The sequence below is a fragment of the Branchiostoma lanceolatum genome, chromosome 18, assembly GCF_035083965.1.
Source record: "Branchiostoma lanceolatum isolate klBraLanc5 chromosome 18, klBraLanc5.hap2, whole genome shotgun sequence".
Taxonomy (NCBI): Eukaryota; Metazoa; Chordata; class Leptocardii; order Amphioxiformes; family Branchiostomatidae; genus Branchiostoma; species Branchiostoma lanceolatum.
The window spans coordinates 5,931,792-5,948,176 of NC_089739.1; the positions used below are offsets into that span (position 1 = coordinate 5,931,792).

Here is a 16,385-nt window from a genome sequence, read left to right on the forward strand (position 1 = left end):
TGTACAGCTACATGTATGTAATTAAAATAGGTTTAACCCGCCTAAATAAACATGGCATCACCAACCGTAACTAAATGTACACTGTAATATCAAAAGGACAAATGTAAATTCTGAAATGCATTCTTAATTGTATCAAAGGGATCTATGCATCATACAGGAATTGTCTACTCTTATATGGGTCAGTTTGGATAAGCTATATGATAATAACTTTAATGACCCGCCTCTTCCTCGGTGTATATGGTGTCATAACGCCTGGTCATGTGCTAAAACCACCTCATAAAACACAAAGAAAATCACATGACAAAATACGACATGTTGTTGCCCACAAACATTTAATAGTCATTTTGACAATCCGTTCTGTAGTCATTTCGTCTCCCATCTTTTACAATTTATACATGTTTAAATGATCCAAGTGAACCTACATTGGTTTATATTTTGGAGAAAGGAATAATACAAAGCATACATTTAACATAGGTTTTTGAATAGCATTGAGAAGAATATCACTGTACAGTTAGTTGTTATACAACGAAAAATGTTACACAATCTTTAATTACACTTCGTTTTCTTAAACCCGTGTGATTCAAGGATGCAGCTGGAATCATGAATATTATGTAATACTTTCTTTTACAATGTTTATTTCAGAATAATATCATGTCCGAATTTTGCACTTTTAATCAAAAATAATACCTAGCAATCAACACAAAGCAATGATTGCCCTCAATCCAAAGAATCAAACGGTTTTGCTGCTGATATAGTGTTAAACAATTTGGTTTCCTGTGTCCCCAAAGGCAGCATATATACTTGAACCACATCTGTACACAAGTGAATTAAACTGTTCTACAGAAACAGAACTCATATACATGACCATACAAAGCGATAAGAAGAATCGACAAAGGAATATTTCTACCATTACATATTGGCCAGAAAGTCTTGCGACAAGTTATTTGTCTCTTCGTTTACTCTTGTGTGTTGTGTCATCTTTTGGGAGCAATGGTCTTGTTATTTTCAAATCGTCAGAATACATTGTACAAAATGTATATGTAGAGGTAAGCATTGTAGCGAAGGTAAGAGGCATTCACATGTATACAGTCTGTATGTTAGGGTTGCTATCTGGCAGAACTCTACCAGTAGAGATAGCAATCAGAGTCTCTGTCTCCAAGTTTTTTTATGGAGTGACCCCCCCCCCCCCCCCCCCCCAATTCAGCAGTAGACATTGGACAGCGATCGGATTGCTACTGGCAGAATTAAGACAACTGTGCTGGAAGAGATCCTGATCACAATATCTGTTGACAGAGACTCTGATCGCGATCTCTACTGGTAGAATCGCCGATTCTGCCAGATTCAGATCTCTACCCTGACATATACACTGAAGACTGGGTTGTCATAACAAAAGAAGGATGGTGAACTTTTTCTACAGTATCATCCAGCTTCATTTGAATAGCCCTTGCACAACAGTCCTACATTACATGTATGTACAAAATATGTATGTAAGGCTTCATTTTAACACCGACACACAATTCATACATAATCATCAGGACCACCATATTCTTTTAGTAAGCATCAACTGCATGCAAAGTCGTGATTCACACAAGAACAAAATGTACTAAAACTTTGAACATCTTGTCAGATTTTGCAAACATTGCTAGATAGACATGGCAGTGTCTGAAACTTGTAGTAAATCAAAAGTCTGATATGCAAGACCAGACTTCATCGCAAAGGTGCTAAAATCGTGTCATTTGTCAACCATAACTTTTCTAATTAAGGCCATACTGTATAGCTATGGACCCTCCTCCACTGAAAATGCATATGGGGAAGCAATTGATAGTATCAGGCATAAAATTATGAAAGTTTCTCACATAATGATATGTACATGTAGCAGTATCATTTCCGTTGCAGGTATTGAAATAGATATGAGAAGAGCCTAGTTTTAAAGTGCATTGTACAATACATGTGATAGATTCAACATAACTAGCAATTCTACATGTACAAACAGGAAACAATGACATTTTGAATTGTAAAACCAATTCTAAGAGTAAACAAGCTAAAGGCCGTCTTTTTCTAAATTCCTTCTCGCAAAATCTTGTGCACACACACTTTCCAAACAATTACTGAGATATACATACAGATATATACAAACAAGAAACTGTACCATGTATCTGCGAGAAGCAAAATGAGTTACACACAATTGTCAAAGATGGACTTGTCATTATGAATATTAGGTAACAAGAAAATTTACAAAGCGTTTTACATATTATACAAATCATCACCATACAACATCCATTTCGAATTTCTAGTACAGAAATAACTAGTGTAAAGGATATGTTTTTTTCACATGTACAACAACTTGGACAAAACAAAACATTACATCTCCCCATTAGCAACAAATCATTCTTCATATCTTTTAGGAAAACGTTTTCCTAACAAACACCATAAAGAACATGTTAATACAAAAAGCCTTAACAACACAACAAGTTGCAAAAACAGCTTTTCCTTTTCTCTGACTTAAGAAATAAATGTCAAATGAAAGAAAACATGCAAGTGAGAGAGAACGACAAACGTTGAAGATATAATTACAACAATTGCATGACAAATAGTCCAGACATGATGAAACCTTGCTAATGAGAAAAAACATGTGCTTAGCACTTCACTGGGAAGGCTACATGTAGTGTGCGTTTGTAGAAAGAAGCAAGGAGGTAGAAAATTTGTCATGCTGTAATAGTCTGTGGTAGTGAATAAAAAAGTTCTTTTTTTGTTTTTAAACAGCTAATGCGCTAATACCTAGACGACCTGATGAAACTATTCATGGAGACTGTAGTATTGTTGTTGTTTTTGTTTATAAAAGTTAGACATACTGTCAACAGATCAGAAATGATCCCCTTATGATTACTATCACCATTTTAGCGACTTCATAGGAGTGGAGCCTGTATGTATTCTTTTTTTTTTTTTACACCATTCTTGGGTAATTAAAGACTACACAATAGAACAACATAGAAAGCACTAACTGGTTTATATCCAGTTTAAAAGAAAAAAGGTCCATGTATCACCATGTAGCCCAGGTTCTGTTAATAAGCGTCGGCAACAACCCACACAATGTATAAAGTCATATAATTTACATGACATGCACATTTGGCGTTTCATACATTAATATCACTATCGGTGACAGGCACATACACTGGGGACTAATCCATTCAGTCGGTTCAAGGGAGAAACGAATTATAGATCATGTGCAACTGAACATACAAGGAAATAGTTGAACCAGTCAACCCCCCTGACCTTTTAAAATGGAATAGCCCAAGGGGGATTTCTCCTATGGTTTTGACCTTGAGTTTTACACTAGACTGATCTTTACATTATCATGAAAATAGAGATACCATTGGCTACATGTGGTACCATTTCATTTAGGAAGTATCATGAGAGGTTGACCACAGCCTACTAGAGTTGGTTATTCGAGGTTATGACGGCCAGTAGTCTGCATTAAAAGGTTCAAAGTTTCATCAGAGTTTGACGTTCCAAAGTGCTCTCACTAGTTTAAGGTATTCATCTTCCACCTTATCTTGCTTCCCTGTTTTGTTGAAATTGAAAGGTGAAAAATGTAACAAAAACAAAGGAAAGACCTTTGTCAACTCTGAACAGCATCAGACGACAGTTGACTTAACATCCAATCTTGAGTACACTAAACTTTAAAGATTTTAAAATCTTGAAGATTATAATTATCCAATTTGAAAACAAACATGGACCCTGCTACTAATGGAAATCTACATTTTTATAAGATGTCATAGTATTTGAATTTCATCTTTAAAAGCCTCTTGTATCATATCTGTATACTGTGCTCATACTTAACTTGTCAAGTTGACATTACAACAATGTATCATTATGTTATGACATAGTGAATGTGTTCTTGTACAAGGCATTTTCCAAAGCATTTTTGCCAATATTTCCGTCAGTTTCCTATCGATCGAAGAGTTGATGATTTCATTCCAATGAAATCATTTTCACTTCGGGAGGTCAACCTTTTTACTTCCCATAGGTCAGTCTTGTTCATTGTACTTCCTGTAAGTCAAACTTATAATCACTTCCTGTGGGTCAGTCCTACTTGAGCATGTTACATGTGCATCTTCTACATGAATGCATGCTCAGCAAGAAGAGCTGAACATTAAGGCTGTTACTAATCTGAATGATTTAGCAAAAAGCACTTATTATAAAGTCTAGGAGAGAAGTGTTGTATTTCCGGTTACCCGAAAGACTGCAGCAAATACCTGCCGACTCTACGTAGCCTTTTTTTAATGACCACAGGCAAGTGAAACAAACTTTTCGATCTGACAGGATGAAAATTTTGTAGAATTTTTTTCCAACATGTTCTCGCTATTTCCGTTGCAATAGAAAAAGTCATACATACACCAAACCTAGGTCCTCTTTATGTTGACACCTTGCATAATAGTATATATCATATAATCGATGTCGAATGCGATGGCGTCCTGATGCATTTCAGTTTCAAACTGTATTTGTTGGATCACTTGAAACGAAATCTAAGCAACAAAAGAAGGAAATGTACTGACCCCATTTTTTTCATGGCCGTAATCAGAAACACAACATTCATTTTTCTAGGCCTCTTTGTATTCCCATTCAAGTGCAAGGCTCAGTACCAGTATTTCTCAAGCCTGTATAATACAATAGGGTTAGACCCTAGTAGATAGTTCTTGTATCTTTATGCAGCATCTTTACATTTTGATATACGACACTAGAAATTAGAAACTAAATCTGAAATTACACAAAGAGCTAGAACATGTATCTTCAACTTACAACTTCACTTCTTTACAACTTTACAACATTCAACCATTATGTAAACGTTATTCAACTAAGTCATTGCTAATCTGCAACTGGGGCAAACTTGCACTCTCCGCATTACGTAGGGTATAGTGTTGATAAGATGCACATGAAGAGGACAGCTGCTGTTCCATATGTCAGACAGCTAGTCCATTAGTAGCTTGAGCAGTAAGCTATTCTCTTTCTCACTATCTGATGAGCTGGTTTGTTGCTGTGAAAAAAAGATTGTACATGTGAAATATGTACTTAAACACACCCTTTGCTCTTAATTTGAACATGACAACATGTTAACTTAAAGGCAGAAAATTGTGATCTGGCAAAATATGTCGACAGAGAATGCAGGATGCTACGAATGTGTTAGGGTGGTCTCCCACTCCCACAAATCCTGAATTTCAAGTCAAATGCATTGATCTAAAGAGACAGAAAACGAAGCTGAAAAGTTCTCACAGTCTTTTAAGGGAATGTCTTAAAACTAAATTTGACAGACTTTGGTTTGGATCTCTACTGACAAAATCCGAGATACAAATTGAATGTATCTGTTAACAGAGACTCCGGTCTTCTTCCAGATAGCAATCTTCACTAACATGTACTGTATCCGGACTCATCAACCATCACATAACAGAAACAGGGGACGTCACACGCTGTCATAAATAGATTTGATCTATACTATAACAGTTATAGACGAGGCTATGGAAGTCCCCTGTATTTTTGTTGTGGCTTAAGTTTACATTTGACCTGCATGCAATACTCCAGCTACTGTTGTGCTGTTTTGATGTTGCCTTATATACAAAACCTTTTTATAGCAGACTCACAGTTAAAGCCACAATGTATTTCATCTCTAATGTCACATTGCACATTTACATTAATTTGTCACAGTCTTCATCATTCCAATGCATACATATACATTAACATAAACATCGTACGCTTTTTCTTCTTTGACAGGGAAGAACAATGTCTTCTGTGAAGTAATCAAGAATGCCATACCTTCATCCCATCTTTGCCTCCGTTTCCACTACTACTGCTTCTTGTTGCCTCCTGTACACATATGAATCCAGAATTCATATTAAGCACTACAGGCCAATGTCACTTCTGACTTGAGACAGAAACACATCAGACCCAAGGGACTTCCATAAGGCAAACGTTAAAACGTTTTGGTTTGATGGGAACAATTCTTTCATGTACATTTGTATGTCACCTTCATGATCAAATATGTCCAAAATATTTCCCAACATGACACAGTAACAACATGGAGAAGTTATCCATGACATCAGAGAGTGATATTTTGATGAGGGAATGCAATCCAAGTTACTAAATATATATAGCTCTCTTGTGCTATAATATTAAAGTAAATAGTGATTCCATGACCCCTCATCTTTTCTCTCTCTGTGATGTTACATTTATAATTATTTAACACAGTGAAGTGGTACAACACAACAGAAACGGAATAAAACATAGAAAGCAAATACCTCACTCATATCCACAGGTACACCATCATTAGAGTATGATTCACAGAAAATCATGCGGGGGGGGCAGCAACCCAACAGTCAAATGCAACAGACAGAAAGTTAAATGATACTGTTTTAGGACACCTCCAGACACCACTACTGCGGCCAAGCGCTCGTGACATCATGACGTGACAGCGGCAGTGGTGCCTGGGACAAAGACGCGCATGCAAATCACAGCTACGACTGACTGTTGGCCAGAATTCACCCCTTTGATGATAGGAACATCATTTACATGCAAATCGCTTTCTTCAATAGCACGGCAAAAGTTGCAAATGGCAGGAGAACTTTGAAGGACTTAATGAAAAACAAGTTAGAACTGGACTTTGGGGTATGTCTATCAATTTAGTATACCGGTAGTAGGCTTTCTAATTTTAAGTTTAGCCTCTCTTTAAAAACAACACCAAAGCCTCTTACCACAAAATTAATTCCCTGCAAACTGAAATCAATTTATGGGCCCATCGAGCATCCCTCAACAGAGATGGGGGCCGATACCAACTGCAGGGACTTTTGACCGTTGCTGACATCGCACATCGGCTCATCAGGTCAAGTGACATGGGCTTCAGGTCAAATCAACTTGAGACGGACCAGAGAACTGGTCAAAACCTTGTTGGTAAGAACTTAGGCCACACCAATTTATTTTCTTGGTTGACGGAATAAAAAAACATTTTGGTTTAAATGCTAGATTGGAAAAACAACATGAAAACAGAATCTCAGAGGAATGTTTTTACTTTGGTGCACACAGTTTCAGGGAGTGAACAGGGTCAGGTGCAAGTTTTCACCCCAGCCTTCTGTATCAATGATTTGTTTTTGCTAAAATTAAAAATCAAAATCTGTTAACCAAGAAATTAAATTGGTGTGGCCTTAGCTTTGTGTACAGATTTAGCGTTTGAATTTATCAATATGTCAATTTATGGTATCATCATCAAAGGGGTGCATCCGGAGAGGGAGAGATTAGAGAATCATGGTCCAGATCACCACATGCATACCTTCAAGTCACTTTGTGAGCATCCTGATTCACCAAGAGAGCTACCTGAATCAGAGGTCGGGCCAAACCGACCGCTCGGATCCCTGAGGGCATCCGCCCCAAACTGGCTCTTCGGAGGCCCCCCGTGGGGACTTATCAGTCCCGCACTAGTCGGAAGAGACATTCCCACTCTGGCACCTGTAAGGTAATGCGAAAAGATGAGTTTATATTCTTCATTTATTGAATGAATGAAGACCTTTATAATTGCACATTATTGCCACACCGGGTTTAGTACAGGTCACAACAAAATAAAACCTGTTGAACAGATACAGTTAACAGATACAAAATAAAAGTAACTATCAATTTAGATGAATTCAACTTCTCCTTGATTGTCAGTTATAGTAGAGATAAATGAACAGATAAGATATGTTTATTTGTTTTATAATCACTAAGAAGACTAGTTCCCTAATATAGTGGCTCTGTGTCCTGGGCTATAAAAAAAAGACAGGCACGGCCCTATACAGCAAAAGGTGTGCGCTTTTCACTTTATGCAACCGTAACATCAGCCACGTACTGACAGAGGTTGTTTTTACATGGTCACAACAACTGATAAATATTAAGTATTTGTAAGTCACCACTTACCAGCATATGACTGCATTTGACTGCTGCTCGATGTAACAGCTGATGGCATAAAGTTGGGTCTGGAGGCTACAGAGGACACTGGGGACAAGAGCTGACCAGAGGATACTGGGGACAAGAGCTGACCAGAGGATACCGGGGACAAGAGCTGACCAGAGGATACCGGGGACAAGAGCTGACCAGAGGACGTCGGGGACAAGAGCTGTCCAGGACCAGGGGATGTTGGGGACAAGATCTGGCTGAAAGGTGACTGTGGCATTCCACCATGGCCTGCATTCCCCTGATTCATCTGAGTGTTCTGGAATAGAAGAAAACGACTTTCAGTCACTTGCTGGAATCTTGTAGCCTGAGTGCCCTCCTAGGGAAGCGAGACTCAGTATAGAATTAGAAGCCTTGATAGTAAATTTAACCTTAAAAGCTTGTAAATTGAATGTATACAGTATTCAACTGCAACATTTCAAGAAATACATCTTGAACCTTATATCGGATAGCACCCAGGCTAGAAATCTTGCTCAACCTCCATGTTTGTTGGTAGAAGCAAGTTCAATATACAAGTCATGTACTTGAGAAATCATTTTAAAATAATTCTTTTCACTAGGAATTTGAGGGGAAAAAGAGGAAAAGGTGCACAAATAACACTGTTTCAGGTGTTCATCCTGAAACATATTGTCCTTGATTACATCATTTATCATTTTCCCTGCCAAATGATTTATTCTGGTTTGTCCTCACCATTGGGAAGTCCTGGTTCCTGTCTTGTACAGAGAAAGCCACGCCCTGGGCCCGCCTCGGGGACAGCTGGGCCATGCCAGGTAACGCCGTCTGGCCCAGTCGGGGCTGGCCCATCGGAGAACGCTGCTGCATCCTGGGCAAGGAGTTCTGGGACGCAGGGCTAGCCATCTGGGACTGATGCGGGCCTGAGAACCCACCTGTGGTACAATGTCAAGATAAAATACATTTTACTACCTACTTCTAAATTAATGCCATCTAATGAATGGAGCTCCTATTTTCAGAATCTTAGTACTACTTAGTACTACTCTTCTCCAGTATGGAAATAATGGTAATAACTGCTTTGTAGTTCATTTACAACAGTGCAAAAAATGCAATTAAAGTACTGAGTGTTATCAAATGCAATTGTGAAGTCAGTAAATTTGATATACATGTTCCCACTTTCTGACATGACAGATTACTCTCACCTTGCTGGATGCTGTGCATGTTGGAAGGACGCTGTTGCATCATAGAACTTCCAGTGGGGCCCATCTGCTTTAAAAAAGTAAACAAATTGCAGGCTTTAATCTTGTGAAATCTCTATAATGGACATCCTTTTTTTCAAATTTTTATTGTGATCACCTTCAAATGTTCTTTATCAGAAGGCAGCTTTATGAAAATGACTTGTACTTGTATAGGAGAACACAAGAGCCTGGGAGACAGGGATAGCACTGTTATTAATCAGAAGGCTACCTCTAACGCCCAGCTATTACTGGAACAACCCTTCATAATTTTATAAAATGCCGGTGCAGTGGCCTAATTGGTAGAGTGTTCGCCTTGCATACAGTAGGTCTTGAGTTCGATCCCCGTCCGGGTCATACCAAAGACTTTAAAAATGGTACATACTTCTTTCTCTGCTCAGCACTCAGCATTTGGGAAAGAGTATGGAAGTTAAACACACACATCACTACCAGCAGACCAGCCCCCTGCTGTAGTGACTTGCACTTGTGTGGCCCAAGGGCTTCGATTGGGAGATGGGCGCCCCCCTACGCATCTTCAATGTATGGGACCACTTTAACTTTTTTTTTTATGGATGATCTAAATCACTACTCTGTATGTAGAGAAACCAGTTAAAGCACCTGTCGATAAGGCATCCGAGGTGTCAGAGGAGAGACCAGCCCCCCCTGTGATGTCACAGGATTTCCTGCCATCTGATTGGGTGGCACCATTTGGTTTGGTGATGTCATCAAGTTGGGTGATGTCATCCCTGGGCTGGATGGTGTCCTTGACCTTGGGGCTATCATCTGGTTGGGTGACATCAGCGGAGGTCCCATTTGGTTTCCCGGCATCTGATTGGTTGATTGCATCGACATGGCTTTAGACGTCATCAGCTGAGCCGACGGCGAGATTTGGTTTGGCGGAGCCACCTGATTGGGCGAAACGATTGGGCCAGGGGTCATGCTGACGAGCGATGTCATAGCGTTGGGCGACATCATGCCTCCGTTCTGGTTCCTGACGTTGGCGCCCATCATCGGCTGGTTGATTGACAGGTTTGCAGGCCGCACCATCCGGGCGCGAAGCTGCTGCGAAGGTTGCCCTGGCATGGCGGATCTAGCCTGAAAACCTGCAGAAAAGAGAATCAGAAAATCATTAAAAACTCAAAACGGAGGAAACAACAACATTCATCTATCATGAAAGTAAGGGTCGATGTAAATCTATAAATTTTAAAACACTTTTGGATCTTTCTTGATAAGCAAATTCTGAAAGTTGAATACCTCTAAAATCATATTGAATTAAGTTGAAAATAGAAGACAGAATACTATATGTAATAATTGTAGAAAGAAGCACAAAATTATGGTTGTATGTTAACTCGAAAAGAAGTATAATCAGAGCTTTAAATATGGTGCCACTGAAACTTGGAAATAATATAAAAACTTTGAATCCATGATTCCATGTATAAAACAATTCTCACCTTGGTTGATGTTGCTGCCCTGCTGTGATGGGAAAACTGAGCTTTGGGTGCTCATGTTACTTTGGCCACCCTGGGGGTGGGGGATGCCATTGTTTACACCCTGGGGGTGGGGGATGCCATTGTTCACACCCTGGGGGTGGGTGATGCCGTTGTTCACACCCTGGGGGTGGGTAATGCCATTGTTCACACCCTGGGGATGGGTGATGCCGTTGTTCACACCCTGGGGGTGGGTAATGCCTGTGTTCACACCCTGGGGGTGATTGATACCACCATTACCACCCTGGGGATGGTTCATGCTGCTATTAACGCCCTGGGGAAAGTTCATGCCAGAAGTCGAGCCTTGGGGGCGACTGATACCCCCACCCTGGGGGCGGTTGATACCCCCACCCTGGGGGCGATTGATACCCCCACCCTGGGGGCGGTTGATACCCCCACCCTGGGGGTGGTTGATACCCCCACCCTGGGGGAGGTTAGCACCTCCTGCCTGTTGCACATTTATGGCATTGCCAGGCTGGGCCATGTTCATGCCAGCCCCACCCCCCTGGGGAAAGTTTGCCCCACCCCCACCGGTGGGGAAGTTCAGAGGGTTGTTGGGTAGGCCAGCCATGTGGGATGCTGCTGACGGATTGGACGCCATTCCCTGGAAAATGAAGAGAGAATCGTCATAAATAGACTGCTCCCATAGCCCCGCCCATCTCTGTCAAAACCATAATGCAGATTGAGAAGTTCAGCATAAAAATGCATACATGTGACAGACATGCAGCCACTCTCTCATTGGTCAAAGCGCTAATTGCCACAATCTCATTCGCTGCACTGAACCATTTTTGATTCTCTTTTGCTTATTCATTTTCCCTCTTTGTCTAACTGCATTTTTTCCTGTCTGAATTTGATTTTCTGAATTCTATTTCTATTTTTACAATGTACATATATACTCCCTTCCCCCCTTCAATTAAAGTTAACAGTTCTTAACCATCAGCACTCTAGAAGTAGCCACTTGGCACACAATTCCCTATTGGTTACAGAGTTTATCTATTTATTCTCAAATGTCACAGCACACTACACTGATTCTCTAGGCAGCCCAGCTTATGTTTGAGAGTCAACACTTATGGACAGAAGAATACATGGCATGGCAATTTACACATCACTACTTAATATACAATGTTACAAAGTTAAGCAGCAAAGGGAACTTAATCTGCACCACTGGGATAACATCTTTTATCTACAGACCTGTGCCTGAGCCTGTACTTGTGCCAGGGCCTGTGCCTGTGCCTGTCTCCTCTGCAGCTGGATCCTCTGTAGCTGTAGGCGCTGCTCGTTGCTGAGGTTCGGGAGGCGGTAGTTCCCTCCTCCTGCATCAATTCATCACATTTCATTTTGTTTAATTTACTGTCTAACAATTTTTGTACTTTGTATTTGATTTAATTGTATCTAATTTTGCACTCCGGGAAGAATAGCGTAAAATTTGTGAAAATTGAACACTAATTGAGATCTGAATAAATCTGACTTCCTTCAAGAGACTCTTGAAGTAACAGAAATTACCAAAACTAACAGACACGGATCATGAACCAGCTTTCGCTCTACTATGTGTTTGTACCATGTATATGTAAATGATATATGTTGATAGAGTTACATGTATTAGGACTTAAATGATGTGATCTGTATATCTCTGTTATATTTCATTACACCATTAACTTTTCCCTCATGACCTCAATGAATGCTTGTCATGAAGAAACAAAGGTTCAAACAAACAAACGAACCTGCTGCGGCAAGCCGGGCCTGCAGCTGTCTCTGCTGCAGCAGCAGCTGCGACTGGCGCCTCTGCAGCATATTGTACAGTTGCTGCTGTGTGTGAGGCATCATGGGACGGCTGTTGCTCTGAAAAAAAAAAAAAAGATTGCACCTATCATTACAACCGCCATACTGTTGTTTGAATAATGTTACAATACAGGCTGATTTGAGCTACTAGTGAATAAAGACAGGTTCAAACAAACAAAAATACCACAAGCTGGTATGAAAATTCAAAAGATTTTACTGCACTCTGTGATGTGACGTTTACAAAATTTTTAATGCGCTGTTTTTGTGAAAATACAAACTGTATATAATCGTCTTGTCTCTCACCATTACCTGGTTCCTGGCCATCGCCATCGCTTGCTGCTGTGGCATGCTGGGTCGGTTGGCACCAGCAGGGAATGAGGTACTGCTGGGCACCTTGGGCTGGCCCTGCGTCAGGTTTCTGTTTGGCTGTTGTGCAAAGCAAAGGTGCATAATCTCATAAATCATGCGACATCATGCAGAACTTAGGCAGAACTTGGAGAGCACAAACTGCCACCAAGGCAACATCAAAACCGTCTTCAACTTCTCTGCTCATAAATGCATGCTAAGAAAACCTGGGTAAACGTACATTTGCAACATCAAGTCAACCGTACACACTTATGTCAGGTCTTCAGGAAAGACGCTTGATCAAAGCTGACACTTAGACATGTTTTACTGGTGTGGCTTCTTCAATGGTTGGGTTCAAATGAGCACAGGTACATGTTGTACATGTACAATGAATTCTTACTTTTGATAAAATGTTTTACAGGCCAGATGCATAGTGCCCTACTAGTAAGTAGCTTTGCAAATCTCAAAGTTTAGTCAAATTGAGTGTGTGGGCTTAAACAAAATCAGTTTATGGGAATCATACAGTTCCAGCATCCTTTCCATATTACAGTTTTTATTTGATTTTGAGGTTGCCAATCATATTTACCAAATGCTAAGAAAACACTTATTTCATGGCAGAGGGAACTGCTACAATGAGTTCAATCAAACAGAGAAACTGTAGCCTGGGTGCCATCCTATTTCTACCAGGGCTCCTACATTTGCTATTATTTTAGGGTAGCGAATGTAGGAGCCCCGGTAGAAATAGGATGGCACCCAGGCTAAGAAACTACGCTGCTAAAAACAAAACTCACCATGCCCATGTTTGGCAGTTGCTTTGGTGGCATGCCTCGCACTGGAGACAAGGGGATCTGGCTGGGATCCTGCTCCTGCCCCACCATCCCTGCACCTGCCACAGACGGACCGACCCCCAGGTCACCACCCGGACCCATCTGAGCGAACACCTGCAAACCATCCATTCCACCATCCAGCATGGAGAAGTCACCGCCTTCTGTTCCCGGAGTCATCGGGACACTCCCGGCGGATGGTGCAATCCCAAGCAGTTGGTCGATTTCGCACAGAATGGAACTGTCGCTCTTTAGAACACTCTCCAGCTGGGCGACTAGGTCCCCTCCCTGTGGCGGGTCGGACCAACCCATCACAGAACCACCCATCTGGTTAAAGCGATTCACTCCTGGACTCTGCTGAGTCCCAAGAAGGCTACTGTTTCCTTGGAGTCCAAGAAGGCTTTCCAACTCAGCGATCACTTGTTCGCTATTCTGTAGGCTTCCCGCACTCAGACTCGGCGGACCTGCCGCATTGTCAAGGCCCTTCGAGCCTTGGCTCGATGGATCGGAGTTGAGTCTTTGGGTAGGGTTGCCGCCGAGGATGCCAAGGTTTAAGTTCGTCCCTGCGGTGGCAGTGATTGGGAGAGCCGCTTGGGGAAACGAAGATGGCATGATGGACACGTGCCCGACGTTTCCACCGGCCGTGTGGAACTGCATGGTGTCTTGCGTAGATCTCACGTCCCTACCACCACCTCTGGCACCACCCTGTATGCTGTTCAGCAGGCTGTCTCCCTCCTGTTTTATGAGATCGAGAAGAGCTTCATCGTCCCAATCAGCTACATTGCTTGGCATGGTGTCGAGTGGTGCACTGCCGGTAGCAGCTAGGAGGTTCTGCAGGATTTTATTGACTTGCTCCTGTTTCTCCTTCTTCTCCAGTTCTTCGTTTGTGCTTGTGCTGTCCGCCATCCTGACCGTGGCTCCCTGCAGGACACTGGCGGTTTTTGGAGAGTCGTCGTCTTTGAGCATCCTCTCAAGGAGTACTTCCTTACGTTGTCTTTCCCTCTCTTCCAGGGTCAGTCCGGTGTCGTTCTCACCACGCTTGTCCGTACTAAGCAGCTGTCGCAGCAATGGCGTCTCTAATGCAGCATCTGTCAATTCCTCATCACCACCTGGAGTTGTCGTATTGCCTTGATTTAAGCCCGGAACTATCGGCTCTATTCGCTTGGCGGATGGACCAGAACCTATTGGGCTCACGTTTGGACAGTTGGACTGCCTCAAACCTACCGACATGTCAATATTTTGTCTAATGTTCGGTACTGTTGGTTGCAGTCCTACCCTTTTGCTCACAGTCTGTTCAGCTATTGCCTTCCCTGTTTTCGACACATTTTTCGAGAGGCTGTCACAACTTGTGCTGTCCGCAGAAATTTTCTGCTCCTCCGATAAGGAGGTTACCAACTTCTTTCCAAGGAGCATGGGCTTGTGTGGGCCTGCCTTTTCCGAGCTAGGTTTGCCGAGTTCTTTTTCCATTTGCGGATGCCGCTGTTCGGGAAGGACGACAGCAACTTGCTGTCCCGACCGCGCTGTGCTCCAGGTGGGCATAGTGGCCGCAGGGCTGGCGATACTCGACACAGACTGCGTTGTGACCGTGGTGGTTGTAGTCATGCCACTGGCCAGGGATGTCATCGGGATCTCTGTCTCCTGGCTTTGCATCGACGGTCTGGTTTCCAGCAGCTTGTGAAGTAGAGTTGCGTCCCCGCTACGACTGTCGCTCGACTCCGACTCCCTGCTATCCTCCCTCGTGAAAACCTCGTTTGGGATGTCCCCACAGGAGCTGGACACCGTCTCGCTTTCAAACAGCGACAGGTCGGCACACGACCCCGGTCTGCTGAGCTCCTGCGTGAGCAGTCTGTGCAGTCGGGGGTGGCGCGAGATGTCGTGGGACTTCCTGGAGATAGCCGCGAGAGATTCCTGCTGCTGCTGCTTGAGTTTATCCACGTTCCGCATGCGCGAGTGAAGCTGGTGGAGCACCCCCACCACCATCTCCTGCTGGCTGGACAGCGGCAGGTGGCCCTTGAAGAGGTTACTCCACACGGTTAAGGAGCTCCCCGAGGGGGTTGATTTCGGGGGGCTGCTCTCGGTCGTCGTTGCTGTCTTCTCTGGACCTGACGTAGGCACTTCAACACTCTTTGGCGACTCCTCCTCATCCTTCTTCTCCTCCTCTTGGGTTGGCTCCTCTTCCTCCTTTTCTAATACAGGAGGGGATGAAGGAGCGACGGATGCCGTGCAGGTGGGTTTGGGACGTTCTACCGTCTCCATAGGAATAACGTCATCTGCGGAGGATGCGGCTGGCTTGGTCTGCTCGGGAGCCTTTGGTGAGTTCATCAGCATTTGCAGCATGAGTTTGGACTGGGGCGGCTTGTCACTTTCAACAACCTCACTCATAGCCTTACCTGAAAAGACGAATGTAGAAATACAATCAGTCATGTACATAGTCCACAATCCAATTTCAATCTTTATTACAAAGCCTTACACTAGTTCTAGCTTGTTCTAGCCTACTTAATGCTTGGTTGACTTAATCATTAACCAGCACAATTACATGATTATTGGCAGAGGTAAAAGAAATCTGAAACCACTTCTTGGATCTATTTCTTTCCTAGAAATTCTGTGTTTTTTCTAGTCCATAGCCTCCCCACCAAAAATTATAAAGGTCAAGGTTTTATTTGCAATATGCAGCTTTAAAACTTGTTACAAAGAATACAGCCAATATTCCATAACTGCAGAGAAACAAGGAAAAACTCCTGGATTCATAAATCTTATAAATCACTGAGATTCTATAAGGCCAAAGCAAAACT

General features: G+C 42.4%; 1 protein-coding gene across 6 annotated transcripts in view; it reads right to left on the reverse strand.

Annotated features, from left to right (window-relative positions):
* Nucleotides 1–2,061: 2,061 nt before the first annotated feature.
* Nucleotides 2,062–16,385, reverse strand: part of LOC136423784 (nuclear receptor coactivator 2-like) — a 47,545-nt gene continuing 33,221 nt past the window's right edge. For 3 of the 6 annotated variants that reach the window (XM_066412088.1, XM_066412087.1, XM_066412083.1), the window contains 12 exons: nucleotides 13,561–15,983; nucleotides 12,728–12,850; nucleotides 12,367–12,484; nucleotides 11,837–11,958; nucleotides 10,610–11,249; nucleotides 9,777–10,261; nucleotides 9,126–9,192; nucleotides 8,662–8,858; nucleotides 7,936–8,230; nucleotides 7,316–7,491; nucleotides 5,809–5,859; nucleotides 2,062–5,035 (listed from right to left, as the gene is read on the reverse strand). In XM_066412088.1, the coding sequence (XP_066268185.1) occupies nucleotides 4,970–5,035; nucleotides 5,809–5,859; nucleotides 7,316–7,491; nucleotides 7,936–8,230; nucleotides 8,662–8,858; nucleotides 9,126–9,192; nucleotides 9,777–10,261; nucleotides 10,610–11,249; nucleotides 11,837–11,958; nucleotides 12,367–12,484; nucleotides 12,728–12,850; nucleotides 13,561–15,983 (4,763 nt within the window). In that variant the 3' untranslated portion in view covers nucleotides 2,062–4,969. The remainder of the gene's footprint in view (nucleotides 5,036–5,808; nucleotides 5,860–7,315; nucleotides 7,492–7,935; nucleotides 8,231–8,661; nucleotides 8,859–9,125; nucleotides 9,193–9,776; nucleotides 10,262–10,609; nucleotides 11,250–11,836; nucleotides 11,959–12,366; nucleotides 12,485–12,727; nucleotides 12,851–13,560; nucleotides 15,984–16,385) is intronic. The other 3 variants (XM_066412089.1, XM_066412086.1, XM_066412085.1) reach the window with 3 other exon arrangements.